At 32.2% G+C, this 18,225-nt stretch overlaps 1 protein-coding gene across 6 annotated transcripts in view; it reads right to left on the reverse strand.

Moving 5' to 3' along the window:
* The window catches only part of LOC125051774 (protein unc-79 homolog), a 51,831-nt gene extending 42,788 nt beyond the window's left edge, over positions 1 to 9,043 (reverse strand). For 4 of the 6 annotated variants that reach the window (XM_047652329.1, XM_047652328.1, XM_047652327.1 and 1 more), the window contains exons 1-11: positions 8,801 to 9,043; positions 8,628 to 8,732; positions 7,291 to 7,410; positions 6,755 to 6,916; positions 5,889 to 6,059; positions 4,896 to 4,988; positions 3,905 to 4,090; positions 2,734 to 2,893; positions 2,350 to 2,422; positions 1,582 to 1,664; positions 576 to 707 (exon numbers count right to left, since the gene is read on the reverse strand). In XM_047652329.1, the coding sequence (XP_047508285.1) occupies positions 576 to 707; positions 1,582 to 1,664; positions 2,350 to 2,422; positions 2,734 to 2,893; positions 3,905 to 4,090; positions 4,896 to 4,988; positions 5,889 to 6,059; positions 6,755 to 6,916; positions 7,291 to 7,410; positions 8,628 to 8,685 (1,238 nt within the window). In that variant the 5' untranslated portion in view covers positions 8,686 to 8,732; positions 8,801 to 9,043. Of the gene's footprint in view, positions 1 to 575; positions 708 to 1,581; positions 1,665 to 2,349; positions 2,423 to 2,733; positions 2,894 to 3,400; positions 3,448 to 3,904; positions 4,091 to 4,895; positions 4,989 to 5,888; positions 6,060 to 6,754; positions 6,917 to 7,290; positions 7,411 to 8,627; positions 8,733 to 8,800 lie in introns of those variants that run through there. The other 2 variants (XM_047652326.1, XM_047652330.1) reach the window with 2 other exon arrangements.
* Positions 9,044 to 18,225: the final 9,182 nt, after the last annotated feature.

Raw genomic sequence — 18,225 nt, forward strand, 5'->3', positions numbered from 1 at the left:
TCTATGTTCGCATCTAACATTAGCTCGTACGGTGAAGGAAAACATCGTGTGGAAACCGGCACGTCTCGAATCCAAAAATTTACGATATGTGTCTGACAGAATTGATCGCCTACTTGTCTATGTAATCAAAATGATGGCAGAACCGGATGCAGTCTGACGCCAAGACCCATAGAGGGTTAGAGGGACTAAACACTTTATTTAAAGGAAAATTAACCCAAAAATATGTAGACTTTAGAGCTTCTTATTTATGAAATAGGACTCAACAAACATGATAATCTGCACTTCAGATAAACAATTTCAATAACGATTTCGTATAATTTCGCTACATTTCGCCAAGACACAACAAACATTTTCGATCTCTATCTGTCTGTGATCTAACAGTGAAATATCACAGTATGAGTATGAAAGATTTGACCATTCGGTCTAACCCACCAATCAGAAGAAAGAACTAATTTGCGCACCGACGAATCAAACCTAATACCAATGACGTCATCTTCATGACCGCGTAAGGGCAACAGTCGTGGCCTAAGTAGACCGCCTTGTAGAAGGCCTTAGCTTTGTATTAGTAATCTTACCTTATGATAGCTTCGACAAGATTAGTCTGCATATCACTGTCCATCTGCCAAGCAGCAGGTAGCCGAGTGTGAAGCACATGATCTCCACCACGACGGCTGTTGTGGCGGTTGCCGTGGCATTGCTGGCAGTATCTGAAAAATATGATTCTTACAAACATTTGCTTAGAATATCATAACTCTTTAACTAAAACTAAACTAAATCTAACTCATAACTCGCCCTTTACACGGGGAATACCTCATTTTCTTCTCAAATTTGAAATTTAGGGTTAAATAACAGTAGGAAACATTTCGCAATAATCGTAGAACAATGTCGGGTTTGAAAAAAATCAAAAATCCACTTTTTATCATATTTGGATACTACATTGACTAAATATTACGGCTACATTAAAAAAAAATCATGTGTTTTAAATTTCAAATTAATCAGTCGGTAAAGTGACGGATTTGATAGACGCTTATTGATTTTTCTAGAAAACTGTGTAATTTAATTTTATTATTTTTATTTTGTTTCAAAAGTAACCCTATTTTGTATAGTGTTTGCAATTTGTTTCTTTCTATCTTCTTTTTGAATAATTTTATTTTTTCCTTAACATTTTTGTTTTGTTTCGTTGTATCACTCTAAAATATGTCAAAATCAGTGTTGCTGGATACAGCAAGTAAACGTTTTGTTGGACACATTTTTGATTAAAGTGATTGTGTTTATATTCCTTTTTTTAAATATCTGTGTGCTTTAATTGAATAAATTTTTTAACTTTATTTTTTAATATATATTTGATGGCGTTGTTAACAAATAAAATTGCTAAATATCGAAACAATTTTAAATGAAGTGAGTGAAATCAAATGTGGCGATTGAGCATTAATAAAATTAATACAATAAAAATGTGTAACACGAGGAAATACAATTCGCCATAAACGCCAGGACAAATCATATGTGTCTTAGGTAAAGACAGATTATGTAAAGAGCGTAGATTATAACGAGATAAAACGCATGCCTCGATATATCGATTACCTGATAGGATGGTTCCCGTTGTAACTCGCGCATTCGTTTGAGAAACAGATGGAATATGCTGCTTTGTCTGTTGATCTGCAATTCTGAAAATTAAGTATTTATTTTATTTAAGAACTGCGACTGGATAAAATTAAAATTAACAAGGCAAATTGATTTTAATTGACCAAATTCTCTATAATTTACAAAATTTTAAATTACTATATTTGTGGAAGAATTAATAATATCGTGTTATAATTATTTTATAAAATGGTATTTAATCTGAGTAATAAATGGCCTCTACTCCGCTTGTTAATATGATCATGTTTTTCCATGCAAAAGAATTACGTCTCACATATCTACAGTATAATAGTAATGATTTGACGTTTAATTTCAGACATTCTGACAAATACCGCTAATTTAATGTGGGAACACCAAAGACACTTGTCTTTTTTTAAACCGTGGGCAAACGGGGAAGAGTCTCACCGGATGTTAAGTGGTACCGCCGCCCATGGACACACACTGCGAGCAAAGGCGAGCAAGTTCTTTGCCGGCCTTTTAAGAATTGGTACGCTCTTTTATGTAACGTACGTACGTAACGGACTGTACGGAAATATTTATATAATAATACTTTAGTGGGCAGCTGGTTCCACATAATGGTGGTAGTTGTGGAACGACGGACGTCGAAAGCCGTTGTCTATTATATAAGGCGCTTGTTTATCAAAGAAAACGTTTATTACAGCACTTATAATAATCATTAAATTATACGTGATCAAATTAATTATATTTTACCTTATTTTCGCAGACCATGGAGACTTGCTGTTGCGGATGCAGTATATCAAAGAACCGTTGATTTGGGTGTTCCCTATAAATAAAAATATAACAATTTGTTTTAACTTTTTTTTAAATACAAAAAGTATGTACATATGTGTTCGTAACGTAAAACAAACGTTGCAACTTGAATTTTGTTAATTTAAACACAGAAATTTATAATTCATTTATGTATAATAAAATAGCACTTTGTCGGGTTAAAAGTATTTAATTCTAAAAAAAATAAAATTATTTGACATGAAAACATTTTTTGTTTAAAACATTTATATACATGCAGAATTGTTTAATCCTCTACACTAATTATTGTAAATTTTCTAATTTAATTAAAATGTTACAATAACTTACCGATGTATCTCATTAGCGCACTCGATGCAAAGGTACAATGGCGGCGGCGTGTCAGAAGCAAATGTCACGCTGATGCAATGATCGTAGCACACTTTGGCTGCTTCTGCGCATCCCGCGTTGGGACACATGTCACGCTGGCATAGGAACGGCACCAGGTCATCTGAAGAATTAGCGTGAACTGATTCCCAAATGTACCCTTTATAAGTATTAAAGGTACCCAATAGCACAGCGCCAAATTAACAAATAAATGGAAGATCCATGAATGCGCGCGAATTTGTTTAATTTAGAAGAAATATTTGCGGTGTGTGAATTTGCTATTTTAAGTTTTTGATTGAGGATTTTATGTTATTCGGCTCTGCGTTAGTATGAAATCACCCTTAGTCTTGACTCTGAAAGTTGCCCAAGGCGGGCAATATTCAACCCCATATTTAGGTAGCTTGCCAATTTTTATCAGAAAGTTATGTTTTCTGTTTAATTAGTAATTATTTTTCACATCTGTTATATTAAGCACTTATCGTTTATGCTATTTTGTGATTGATCACGCTACTTTGGCCCTGGAATCGATTACAGGCAAAAATAATTTAGTTTTATTAATATAGAAATGTTCGCATTAAATCAAATACATGTAAAAGCAGGGTAAAATAAATTATAATAAAAATAAACTTACACAACATTACGCTTCACAGGTTCACACCATCTACTATACATCTAAAGCTAAAAACATTAAAATTATTAAAGGATATAAAATTATAAAAACATGAATTTTCTTAGCAAAATTTTTTTGACAGACTATGAAATATTCACTACCATAATTTTTAAAAGTTTTCAAAGTCAACAAAAAGTCTTTGTAATTAACAAATAATGTATAAAAAATATAGATTGAACATATCTAAGCGGTAAGAGAAATGAAAAATGTTTACATACTTATCAAATTTATGGTAGAGCTACTGAAAAATGATATTCAAATTAAAGTACAGGCTCATAAACATACTATAATAGTTTATTAGTTAAACAGTATATAATTTTTTTTTACATAGTTATAAGGTATTTATTCTCCTCTAATTTGATGTGTCAGTTACACTAGACTGATAAGGAAAAAACATATAGTATGTTTATGAATATCGTTTTATATCACAACAAAAACATATAAAAACTTTTTAAAAAATCTTACTAGAAAACTTGCATAGCAGCCCCTTCCTGTCAAAAAGCTTGGCGTCAAACGGTGGCCAGTAGTAGAAGAGTAATTTAGCTGCAGACAAACGCGCACCGCAAGTGCCGTACGCGATCACACATAGTACGTCCTTTACTACGGACTGTTTCATTGACATAAGACATTCTAGAAGTTGGCAGTGGTGGGCTGAAATCATTAAAAAAAACTTATTTTTTATAAAGTTTAACTGGCTTTATAAAGCTGGAAATAATTTGGATCCTTCAGGTCCACCTGCCACCCACCACGGGCCCCCCTTACTGGATTCTGGTGCCTCTACCGCCGCTAAGTACCTATATTAAAACCGCTAAGCATATTTATGTTTTAAGCAATAAATGACAAAACATTAAGCTTTTTTACAATACTTTATTTTCACTAACAAGAACAAGCGAACAATTTTTTCGTTTAAGTTTTAAATTAATCTTAATATATAACGAAACAGTTTCGTTATATAATTTTTTTTTTTAAGTTTTAAATCATCTGCACTCGTGATAATTAATTCTGTATTGTAATGGCGTCTTTCTGCCTTTACTTTACGGCATACTTTGCAATCAAATTCTAGGAAATATTTATGAGATTGTAGGGGGTAATCTCTGGATCTACTGAATCAATATAAAAGTATTTTACTTATAGAAAGCCTATTTGTGAGTGTCATAGGCTACATATTAAGCGGAAAAATGGACAAAACTGGTCTAAGTTGATAAAATTAGGTCAAAGGAAAATGTTTCGAACGAACGCTGCCATAACGATGAAAGATGATTATATATCTTTATATAGTTAAAAGTTATAGAGCTTGATAATGTGGACTAAAACGCCATATGTGTATGATTTTCAATACAAGCATCTTATAAAACCTACCTATCACACCCATTACTTATAAACCCTGGGTTGCAAGTGTTAAAAATACTTTTATAGCTGCACTTAATTTTAAATAAATTTTATATAAAAGGCTTACCAGGGTTAGTAGAGTGCTGAAAGACCATCATGATAACAGCTCCCACAGACTGTGACGCCTCGCTTTCTTCTTCCATACCAGCGTAGCGTCGTGCTATGGAATATAATACGGCAATCTATACACCAATTTAAGAAGCGTAAACTCTTTATAATATCATTCCTTATAACGACAACTCGCTATAACGTAAAAACCTTTTATAATCAGCTTGCAAAACTAAACTTTTGAGGTGCCAAAATTTCTAAGAAAGTAACCGGAGGTCATAAACAGCCGTCTCGCCTTTCTATTGTTAATTGCAAAATTTTGGTCTCAGATACTAAACGCACCACTATCCCTATCGTATATATGTATTTTTTTTTAAGACAATTCACACCAATTGACCTAGTCCCATACATATATTATAGGCAACTATACAATATATTATACTAGGCAACGGATATACATACATATTATAGATAGATAGACATATTAATACTTATTTAAACACCCAAGACCTAAGCACAACACCAAATGCTCATCACATCGATGTTCGTCTCAACCGGGGAACGAACCCGGGACCCATGGATTCGCAGTCAGGGGTACTAACCACTAGACCAATGAGTCGTCAAATCAGTCGTAAACAAGCTTTGAAACTGTAAAGATGACCAGTAAAAGAAAAGCGTTATGTGTTTAGAAAAATTTACCTATTCATAGTAATAAATTTAGAAATTATTGTAATTGGTTAAATTGTTTTTTTTTTCTATTCACTCCCTATAACGAAAAAACATGCTCGGTCTTTTGAAATTCGTTATAAAGAGTTTACAGTGTATATGACGCTTCAGTAGATTTTTTCCGGGTAAAACCGGCTGTGCACCAATGGATTTCTCTATATAAGACGTATATAAAACACATACACAAATATGGCGGAGAAAATTAAGACCCCAAGATCGTGTTAAGACAATGAAGTAAATATACAGATGCATAATTTGTTTATTTATTTAGAATAAAATTACTTACTGATTGTAAACGGTAGTATATAATAGCACAGCAAATGCAATATATCCTGGTGAAGGTTGGCAGGGAACATGGCAAAACAGTAGGCCACTAAATAAGGCAGATTGTCGATCATGTCATACTCAAGGAACGGCATCAGGCAACCCAGGCATTGGAGGACAGCTTGGCCGAATGCTGAAACATATTTAATAATTATTGCTTTGAAGATAAAAAAATATATCCAATTAAGGAGCTATTTAAAGTCTCTATTTATTTCATAGTAAATGGGATTGGTATAATTAATAAAATAAGGTTCCATAATTTTGTAATGTTTTTTAAATCTTAAGTTTATTTTCGGAGACCCCAATGAGATCGAGAAACCTGATTTCGATTCACGACTAAATAACTGTTTTGGATTAATATGCACAGAAGGTAGAATCACCGTTTTTCTTAAAAAGTATAATAACGGACTAGGAAATGCATTAATACATACTATGCTATCCTTAACTACTTAAAAAATAAATAAATCAGTGGCGCTACAACCTCAGATTTCTAAATCTATTTCATTTTTCAATCTTATGCCGGCCATACACACTACGGTCTACCGGCGCAGGCATACCTGCACAGGTGGACCTCTCCGGTAGACCGTAGTGTGTATGGCCGGCATTATAGGCAAGTAAGTGATCAGCTTTCAGTGTCTGACACACGCCGTCGACTTTTTGTGTCTAAGACATGTCGGTTTCCTCATGATGTTTTCCTTCACCGTTCGAGCGAATGTTAAATGCGCACATAGAATGTCCATTGGTGCACAGCCGGGGATCGAACCTACGACCTCAGGGATGAGAGTCGCACGCTGAAGCCACTAGGCCAACAATTTGATGACAGTATACCTTGGACCCCATACTGCAAATGTGGTGCTGAGTCAACTAGCTGAGAGATCGCATTGAACAGCCCCTTGTAGTCCAAGTTAGGGTAGAGACCCATACGTTCTGCATCATTATCCGCATCTCTCATCATTTCGAGAGGGGACTTCGGCACATCTTTCAGTACACCTGGAATTTATTTATATATATATTACATGCTATAACACGAATATTCTAAATAATTAAGTTTAAAAATAAAAAAAAAAAACAAAAAAATGTTCTAAAAAATAAAAAAAGTGTTAAGGGTTTGAAAGATAGATAGTAGCCGATTATCAGACTTACTAAATATGCATAGAAAATTTCATAAGAATCGTTCAAGCCGTTTCGGAAGAGTATGGGAACGACGATTGTGACACGAGAATTTTATAAATTACATTTTAGTTCAATTGTTCACGCATTTAATTTATTCTAGTTTAAGCAGCAGGTTTACAAATAAGAAAGTCCATCTTCGCTATAAAGCTTAGTAAGGTGAGCTATTACTTGCTTATATATGAAATACTTACTAAGCAATGTCTGCGAGAAGTATTTAACGGTGTTCGCGATGTCAATACCGGATGGTAGCGGCTGAATGTTGTGCATCAGACGAAGTTGGCAGTCATAAAGGCTGCGGATCTTCGCGGTGACTGTGAATAACTCTCGGTTACTTTGATTGTTGGTTCCTTAATATAAATTTACATGCAAACTACTAAGAGATATCTGAAACTATTACACAAATTCTAATGAGACCAGTAATTTGTAACCATTAGCAAAGGGGCTGATATTGTCATTAATCTTTTAAATGTGAAACTTCTATTCTGTAATAATGCAATGTGAGTCGCACAAAAGTATGTCTGTGTTAATGATACAATGCCAGTACCCAGTTTGCTGTTTGGTTGCCTTGGGTTTAAAATTATTAATTTTCCTACGTAACTACAAGATCTATTCCATGCAAGAATTTTATAAAGAAGAATAATGAAAATAAAAATGAAAGAATTATTAAAATAAAGCAGAAATGAAATTCAGTATTTGATTAAGTATGCACAACTCAATTTTTGTATCACTTTCTCATATATTGAAATAAGTAATCATTATTAACATGTAAATTATTAAGTACATATTAATAGCGATGACTGTTTATTACAAAGATAATTAAAGTGGGAGCATTCTCATATATTATCATATAAACATGCATATTTTGTTTCTGTTCAAGAGTAAACTGCTTTCTCTTTTAGCTTTTGCCAATATTATTATTAATAAACTTTCTGTAATCTAAATAAACTCTACAAATATCTTGTATAAGAATGTATGTAAGTGCAACATTGGTGCAGTGATTTGATTATGTAATAATGATAGTGTGTAATCTTTTCAAACTAGCCTTGAGCCTGCATCAAAAGAAAGGTGAGCAGATCAAATACTTACAAATAAACATATATATAAGTAATTGATGACTTGTTCTGCACTAAATCTTTAAAACCTATTTACTTAAACCATCTCTACACTTGTCTGTAAACACATAAAAATAACAATGGTACATAGGGTTAAACACCACATAGAAAACGACACCAATTTTTAACACTGAAGTCAACATTCGTTTGGGTACACCATACAACAATAATAGAATTGCCATCAATACTAAAAATTATTTAAAATTTTGAAAAGTGCTCAATTTAAAATGATTAAAGAAATGGTTTAGGGTACTTAATCAAAAAGATTTGTCTACAAAGAGTGGGATAAGTCAATCTATCCTAGACAGTTGGATGGCAAGACTAGAAGAAGGGTGACAGACATTTAAGGGCCACTCGCGAAGCGTGCCACAGGGCTGAGGGTGCAACAACAAAATAGCTCGATGGAACGAGCTCACCTTTCTGATTCAGAGGCTCCAAGGCAAGCTGCATTTCGTATGGCTGGGTGGTCTGCATTAGGAACACATAAAAAGCTTTCACTACGCAAAATGCCGCAGCGAACTCTGAAAAATGAAATGCGTTAGTCATGCATGCAATTTAATTGAGCTTCAAAGAGTTATTATGGTCTTACAGGCAGCCGCCCGTGTCCCCATGTTAATCAGTTGAATCTTGAAACTGCCCTGCATTTGTCCTGAGTGACACTCGCGGACGGAAACAACTAATCGATAAACCCGATACAGGTTTAAATTAGGCTAGCGCGGTTAGCTGGGCGAAAGAGATAAGACCTAGTCTAGATTTTCCATTCTCTTCAGTCTATCGATCGTTTTCCACTTTCCAGTGTAGTAAACACTTCCACTTATTAGTTTGTAAATGCGCGCGCAATTCCTGGTCAACTGTCAACAGTCAAATCATAAATGAAAGGGACAAATCCATTTTTTTAAATTCACTCAATGGGTAGGCCAATTAGTTTCGTCGATCATCGTTACTTTTTTATACTATAGGTCTACCAGAAACTGATGGCAATTTTTTTTTTTTAAATTAGCGATTTTCATATGGCAATAAAAGAAAAATTTCATCTGTCAACTGAAATTTCGAGGAATCGTTTTTGGTTTGGCTTCAAATTTCCTTTAAAAAGTGATGAAAATATCGAAGAAACCTCTTCGATCGCAAGCAAGACATATTGTTTTCAATGTTTATCAAAGAATACTTGATCAACAAGATGCAGAACATACACAATCATCGATATTGAGCCATGTGCAAGCGTTGACTGGTTAGTAGGAGTGACACGTCTTGATACTTTGGTTTATGGGATTCTTCGTGTGTATTATATTATGTACTTATACTAAACTTTGGTTGATTTCAGGGGTTTCTTATACTACAAATAAACTTGGATAGTTTTGATTTAGAATTGTTCAGAAACAAGATAAATGAGTTTTACACTGTTTCTTTCTCTCAAATAGGGATCGATGATTAGCGAAAATCTTGTGAACACGTAATAAAAATTGAAAATCAGTTCATAGAACAAGATCGGTTAATTGAGGTGCAGGAGGAAAGGTTTATTATAAATACTGCGTTGAAGACTTTTTTATGTAGTGCAGTATTTGGAACCATTTTCAAGTTCTAAATTATTAATAAACTCATAAACAGAGTAATTGGAGTTTTCATCTAAATTTCAAACCCCACATTCGCCACATTTTCAAAAATTATCATTGGATAAATTTTTATATATTTTGCATATATCACACACAGAATCAGCCGCTATAAGGAAAAAAAAGTATCAAAACGTTTTACTCCAATTTCCCCAGTATTGCTAGCGTCAATTTCTTTTTTCCCTTTTTGCCATCAGATCCTGGTAGACCTATACATGATATAATTAATACCAAATGTTATTTTAATAAATTTTTTTTTTTGTAAAAAGCGATGTTTGAACATTTAATTTTTACGTAGGTATCTTATTCATGTAAATGTATATTATTTAACATTTTATGAATTGCGAGCTAAAAATACAGGCAATAGGTTATGATATATCAAACAAATTAAAGTAAATAGACAAATCAATGCTATGGAAAAGTTGTAACTCTCATGGTTTTTACAAATTTTGACGTTGGATGAATTCGAAATGTTGATAAAACCATCGCTAGATATCGCTATAAAAATCCGTCTTACGACTGACCTAGCCTAGGTAAGGATGCCGATCATTAAATAGCAACGGCTTAATTACAAGCACGGCAATGTCGCAAATTTTATAATGGCATGGGATGCGGCATTTTTAAGTGCATTGATTTATAAAATTATCGAAAAGCAAGAGAGACCCAAATGTAATTTCAGTTGGTAATTTCGGACTTGCACTGGTCAATATTAAATTTCCTAAAATGGGAAGTACACTATTATAATTATTATACGTCATATTATTGTATATCACTACATAGTATAAAACAAAGTCGCTTTCTCTGTCCCTATGTCCCTTTGTATGCTTAAATCTTTGAAACTACACCACGGATTTTGATGCGGTTTTTTTTTAATAGATAGAGTGATTCAAGAGGAAGGTTTATATGTATAATAACATCCATTAAATAGTGGAGAAGTACTGTTATTTTTGAGGTTTCTAATGTGATGTCGTAAATAATTACATTTTTTCCGCTTACATTGCAAACGCAGGCTGAACCCTACGAGTTTTATCAAAATAATGTACTAAGTATTGTACACATTGAAAAGGTCTACAGAAAAGTCCGTGATGGTATATGTCTATCTCTTATGGATAACCCACAATAACTTTTCTTTTGTCATTTACTTTTTACGACAAATAATGGCTAATTTTCGAAGCGATTTTAACCAATACAGCATTAATCCTTAACCAATTAAATACCTGGAATACATTGTTCATTTAATATAGATCTATATGGCCCTTTACAGCATATGATTTAAATGAATATTTCGAAGATATTACAAATTTAAAAATTGCGGGACGCAGCGCGTCGGAGGCCGCGGTTCTCCCTATACTTTATAGCACTTTGAATTTAGTATCAGCATTGCATCCGTGCGAAGCCGGGGCGGGTCGCTAGTATATATACATATATACACATAATATACAGGTTGGTCCAACTAGTGACGTCAATATTTTTTTTTTAGATTCCTCACACCTGGGGGTATACGAAAATACCCCATGTATGTTCCGCGATTTTTTGTAGTTTTCGAGTTATACACTTTTTGTGTTTTTTGAATGTTTTCTGCCAGCGAGGTTTCAAAAATCATATCTTTAGAGTTTACTCCTTAAAGTGCCCTGTAAACGATCAAATAATTGTTTGTCAAAATTTACGTGTTTGTCAAATTATTTGATAGTGTACTGCTGTGTTTGAGGCGTTTGTCAAACAATCTACGTGTTTGTCGTGTTTGATGAAAATCTGGATTGATGTCGAGTTTGACAAACAGGTTTGAACGTGTACGGCGGTGTTTGTCAAACAAGATCTCATTCGTTGTATTGCCATAATGGAGGACGCTACGCTCAGTGACGATATGAGTGGCAATATTACGAACAAAGAATTTACGTTGCATTTCATATCTGTTTATCGTGATATGCCGATGTTATGGAAAATAAAATCAAAAGATTATATGGACAAGAACAAGAGAATTTCTCTCTTAATTTTGTCTTCTTTTTTTTGTCTTGATACACAGTGCTAGAGTCAATGGCAAAATGTGTCATCTGAATTACTCATTGTAAGCGCTCGGCACGGCGACGTCACGTCACGGAAGGAGAAACCAGAATCTACTAGAAATTTAACAAATTTGTTTGATATTTGGTTTGATCGTCTAAGCTATTGTTTGATGAAAACGTGAAGTTTGACAAACAAATTTGTCAAGCAAATTTGATCGTTTACAGGGCACTTTACTATAAAGGTAACTTTGGTCACAGAAAGATAATGCTATTTGGGTATAGATTGTTAGCTTTTATTATTTATTTAATAATATTCTAAATAATTTATGAAACATATTCTTTTGCTACAAGTGCGCATGTGCAATAATTACTCATTTGACTCGTTCGGTTATTTACGAATTGTTACGAATTGACTCGAATAACTGCCCGAAGTGGGAAGGTCGAGTCAGAGTGGGGACTAAAGGATAAAACAGCTTGTAGCACATGCGCACAGGCAATTCCTTTGTTCAAGTTGGTGTTTATACATTTTACGTAGGGTCAGTGTGTGAAATATAGTAAATCAAGTCATCATTGGAGTGTTTAATTTCCTACCCTAAGAACCAGATCAACTAGCCCTAACAAATCAGAAGAGCGGGATGCCATCGAGGTAAACTGATATGGTATATCATATCCTTGGTGTAAAGGATTAACGCCCACGAGGTATGCGATTTTTTTTTCCTTTCTACATTTTGTAACCTAAAGATGTAGGTACTCTTTTTTTTTTATTATTTTTATTACACCTTTGAAGGTAAATTAGTTACATTTGTTATGAAACCTAGCTTACGATTATGAAGTTTTGTATTTTTACTAACGGAAGACTGTGCTATTGCGTAGGAAGTGTGGGACTGTGCTGTTTTAGGTTATCTAAATTTTTTACCAACTATAACCCGTCGGCCCTGTCTTGTCGTCTTATATCGATGAAAATCAAAACTTCCCAGCTGAAGTCCTTCATACCTACCTAACATAAATGGAAGAAAATGAATCCTATACGAGTGTTCGAAATACATAATTTTATAATATTTGATGAGGGTGATCCCAAATATTTTTACTCGGCCGATCCTCATATGTTTTTATTAGTCGTTGTTGAGATTTACTCGAGTTACGTTAGATGTATATATAGTTTTTGATAATTATAATTGATAATATGTAGTTACGTCCACTAATTAGAATTTTATAGTGAGTGTTTAGTGCGTGTTTAAGAAACGTTCTGGTAGGGAGACATTATGGCGAGGTATGTACTCGGGATTTTGCTATGAGTTATGCATCGACGGCCACCGAACCTGTCCTGTAAAACATATAACGTTATTTATTTTAAAGCTGTTACATTACATATTTTTATAATACTTACCGTCGGTTTAGTCGAAATAAATTGAATCATTATTATAAGATACTAGCAGACCGGCCAAGCGCGTTGCTGTGGCTAAGGTTTTTCTTATATTACATAGTAGTAAACTATTCAAGGAAGACGGTAGGAGAACACTAGTCATGGGGACCACCATGCTTTATTGGTTGTTATGCCGTTGAATTGTAGCTTATGTGAAACGTTGGTACTTTCAACACAGCGCCATCTGTTAGAATTGTGACTGTTCAATAATAAACAAATATTTTGCAATAAAATAATATAAATTGAAATGTAAGCTATCCTATCTTTTAAGTTAGATCAAACTGCACACGGTGTGCAAAATATTTGATATCGGTTCGGTAGTCAGGAGTCGATAGTGGACAAACAACGTGACACGTAATTTATATATTAAGATTTACGACAGATTATACAAGTAATTAGTTTAATTTTGTCTCATATTTTAACAATTTTTTTTTTAGAGGTTATTTGGTGAGTTGAATATTTTAATAAAGTTTTATTTTTACAGACTACTTTATTATAAATGTTTTACCATTTTTTATTTTATTATTAGGCAACTTGAATATTAAAATAAGATACATTTAATGAATTTATTATTTTTAGAAGTTCCAAGCCGATTTAATACTATAATAAGTTTCTTACAGAACTAATTTATTTTTTATAATAATAATTTTACCATTTTTTTAGAGGTTCTTTGGTGAGTTGAATATTTTAATAAAGTTTTATTTTTACAGACTACTTTATTATAAATGTTTTACCATTTTTGAAATTATTTGGCAAGTTGAATATTATAATAAGTTACATTTAATTAATTTATTATTTTTAGAAGTTTCAAGTCTGTTTAATATTATAATATTTTTACAGAACTAATTATTTCAATTTTTTTTATATATATTTTATACCATTTTTAGAAATTATTTAGTGACTGTTTTTATAATAAGGTTTCTACATATATAATTTACTTTAAAATAATTATTCATTTTTAGAAGTTCAGTTAGTTTAATATTAAGGTATTTACAAAAGTAATAAATTTTACAATAATTTTCGCCATTTATCGTAGAAGGTTAGTTTAATATCATATTATGACTTTGTTATACGAAAATTCAATTGAAACGTATTGTTTGAAGTATATTTTATTGGTAATTAAAGCTTAAATGTTTTATATATATATAATGAATACAAACAATTTTTTTTTATTACTACGTTGAATAATATTCTAAATATATGTATTAATAAAAAATAAAAAATTTATTTGATTTTATAGAGTATCTTTGTTACTTAGAATCGACGCCAATCCTTATAGATTAAGATGGCTGGAGTAATAATGTACAATGTTTTTCTTTTGTGTAACGATTGTTTCCAGTATGACTAGACCCAATAAGAATCCAGGGTTTTAGTCCTGAGTTACGAAGTCGTTTTAGGGACGAGGCATATAGAAGTCGAACCTTATGGTTATTTCATTGGTGAGACTAAAGCAGCTTGCTTTCCAATGCAGTAGGTGCAGGCTATAGGGCAGTCGTAAGTTAAACTTACCACGAAGCTGCAGCAGATCGAGTGGCTACGCAGGCGTTGCCTCACAGCACTACAAAGTAAGGTGATGCAAAATAATATCGGTGTACGGTCTAAATGATAGTTTACGTATATCTCACGAAAAGGCTACAAATTTAAGTCCGTGGCGAGACAATTAGTAGATCGTTAGTCCAAACATAGAAGATATTTCTTAAAATCGATTGGACAAATGTAGCGTTACTTCAAAGAAAGATTCAGAACAAATTTGATGTCTAGAATCTCAAGAGGAAACGAAAATGTTTTGAGTGTCAAATGATGAGTTTAACATTGATTGTTTTTCAGTTTCATAGGTATTGAAGTAGTAATAAAATGCTTCGGTCTATTTTTTCTTACCTCTACCTTTCGTTTATACCGTAGGTATTAATAGTTATGAATTTGATGTTGATTGCTTAATGCGATATTGTGATAATGGCAGCCGACATTGGCGCCATTTGGCGCTTTGACATGGTGAAATGAATTTAATAAGAATGATAACAGTAAAAGCGCTATTACTGTTGAATAGTCGTTAATTTGTTAATATATTAATGATTAACGTTAATAAGGAAATGGAATGAAACTATAGATACTTATTTGTTGAGGGATTCTTCAAATAATTTTTAGGGATTGGTTTTAAAACTTGTACAGGAATTAAGATAAAGCTAAGCGACAATTATATTACCCGTAATACGGCCTTACAGAGTATCAAACTGGGAACGGAAAAATAAAAAACCAGAACTGAAGGACTGGTAATTTGTGCACTGTCCTAGGCTGTGCATTTTGCCCGTTAAAATAGAATTGATTTTGCTTTGATTTTTCTAGACCTTAACATGAGAACAACAAACGAGCCCTCTACCGCGAATCGATAATAATCAATTGGATAATATTTCAGTCATGGGTGTTGTATTACACAGGGCCTCGCATCAGGGTACTATTAGAAAGCTGATGGTATTTCTGGTTTTAAGTGAGAGCAAGGGTAGCAAAGATGAAAAAGATGACCTGGTAAGATGACTCTATAGGACAACGACACAGTAAGACTGTATATTATGAGGTATTAATATTATTATATTTTTTTTGCTGCTTAGAGATTTAAAATATATAAGAAGCAAGCATTCGCAAGTTTAGGTTTTAAGGAGGAATTAGTAATCCTCCCGTAGTCAATTTTACATGCACCATGTTAAATGGGAGCATTCAAAGTTGGCATTGCTGATAAAGAAGTTTGATTTACTTCAAATGAGTAAGACTCTGCTGAATGTTAACATACTGCAGAGCCTAGTCTTTCATGACATTTCTTTTGCGGTAATTCACTTTGGGTATATTACAAAGGGTTGCTTTTTGATACAGCATCAAACAGACATAAGTCTCAATTTCATTAACAAATCTGAAACTTCGATGTCACGTCATGTCGACAATTTAACTTGCTTGCTAAGGCTGTTGTTCTTTTTGTGTACTGTGGCTATGTGCTTAGAAATTCAAAATTACATATGACCTTTTAACATATTATGTATTCCCTACAAACCAATCAATACTTGGTTAGTTTTTTTTTTTTTTTTTTTATTTTTGTTATTGGTCTTAATAATGGATATGAAATACTTTCATTATGTCTGATGATAAAATATCTTAAAACAGAATTGATTAAATGTTGTAATGAAATTTAATAATGTAAGAAAATTATTGTATCATCTTGATCGGTTACCAATGAGGTTGTATTTGACAAAGTAATGTCAAATTATTTGATAAAGTAATTTCACATTTAATTCATCTCCAGAAGTGATAGTATCCTAATAAAAGTGATGGCTTAATATAATAAGTAAGTTTTGAGTGCGTTGAAATATGTTGATGAAAAATAATACTCTAAAGAAGTAGGGTTGTAGTAGTAATAGTTCAAGTATTTGTTGTGCTTTCGATAAGTATTTTTTCTGAAGTCTGCACGAAAATCTGCAGCGTTTTTGTCAAAGAAAAGAGGGAGAGAGCGATTGAGACTTGAACACCGATGGTGTTTTTAATACATATCAATATCATTATTATTTTATTATGGGAAAAAAATTACCATTTTTTTTTTTTGTTGGTTTGGACCTTTTGCTAAGACCCAGTTGGCTATTTTACAAAATGTGGACATTAGTTAGCAATTATGATAGTAATTTCTTATATTATTGAACTAATTTAACTAATTTTAGCTCTGGTTTTTAATTAGCCTTGATATCATTTAATAATATAGAAAGACTGGGAAAATTAAATTATGGGATTTGGTCAGCTTAATTACTCAATAATTAATCTACAAAGAAGTTTCACTTTTGACATGTGTACCTTGTACTTACGCACTATTTATTCGTATAATTGACATAGACTAGAATATTTATTTATTTATTTAGTTAATAAGCTTACGACATCACACACAGTACTAAATCTACTAATTATTTTTACAAAATCTTACATCTTAAATGTGTGACAATTAATGTAAACATAAGTTTTACAAAAAATATATAAATTATAAAGTACAATTAAAACATATACGAATATCAATTTCACATGATAAATTCACTATTGTGAATATAAAGAGATCATAATGGACTTAGTTTGGTAAAACTTTATTGTGATCTTAAAAGATCACAGTAGTTTCAGTTATGTAGGACTTTATTGTGAATATAAAGATATCTCAAAGGATTTAGTTATGTAAACTATATTGTGAATATTAAGAGATCACAATAGATATAGTTATATAAACTTTATTGTGAATATGGGTAGTTTACATAACTAAATCTAATATCACAATGCATTTAGTTATGTAAACTTTATTTTGAAAATAAAAATATCACAATAGATATAGTTATATAAACTTTATTGTGAATATTAAGAGATCACAATAGATATAGTTATATAAACTTTATTGTGAATATTAAGAGATCACAATATATATAGTAATGTAAACTTTATTGTAAATATAAAGAGATAAAACAGATTTACTTATGTAAACTTTATTGTGAATTTAAAAAGATCACAATGCATTTAGTTATGTTAACTTTATTTTAAATGTAAAGAGATAAAACAGATTTATTTATGTAAACTTTATTGTGAATAAAAAGAGATCACAAAACAGATTCAGTTATGTAAACTTTATGGTGAATTTAAAGAGACCACAATGCATTTAGTGATGTGAACTTTAATGTAAAATATATTGTAAATATAAAGAGATCTCAAAAGATTTAGTCATGTAAACTATATTGTGAACATAAAAAGATCTCAAAAGATTTAGTTATGTATGTATGTAAGACTATTGTGAATGTAAAGAGGTCACAGTAGATTTGGATGTGTCCGACTATTGTGAATGTAAAGAGGTCACAGTAGATTGGATATATAAGTAATAAGACTATTGTGAATGTGAAGAGGTCACAGTAGATTTTAGATATTATGTAAGACTATTGTGAATGTAAAGAGGTCACAGTAGACTATTGTGAATATG

The sequence above is a fragment of the Pieris napi genome, chromosome 8 (assembly GCF_905475465.1).
Source record: "Pieris napi chromosome 8, ilPieNapi1.2, whole genome shotgun sequence".
Taxonomy (NCBI): Eukaryota; Metazoa; Arthropoda; class Insecta; order Lepidoptera; family Pieridae; genus Pieris; species Pieris napi.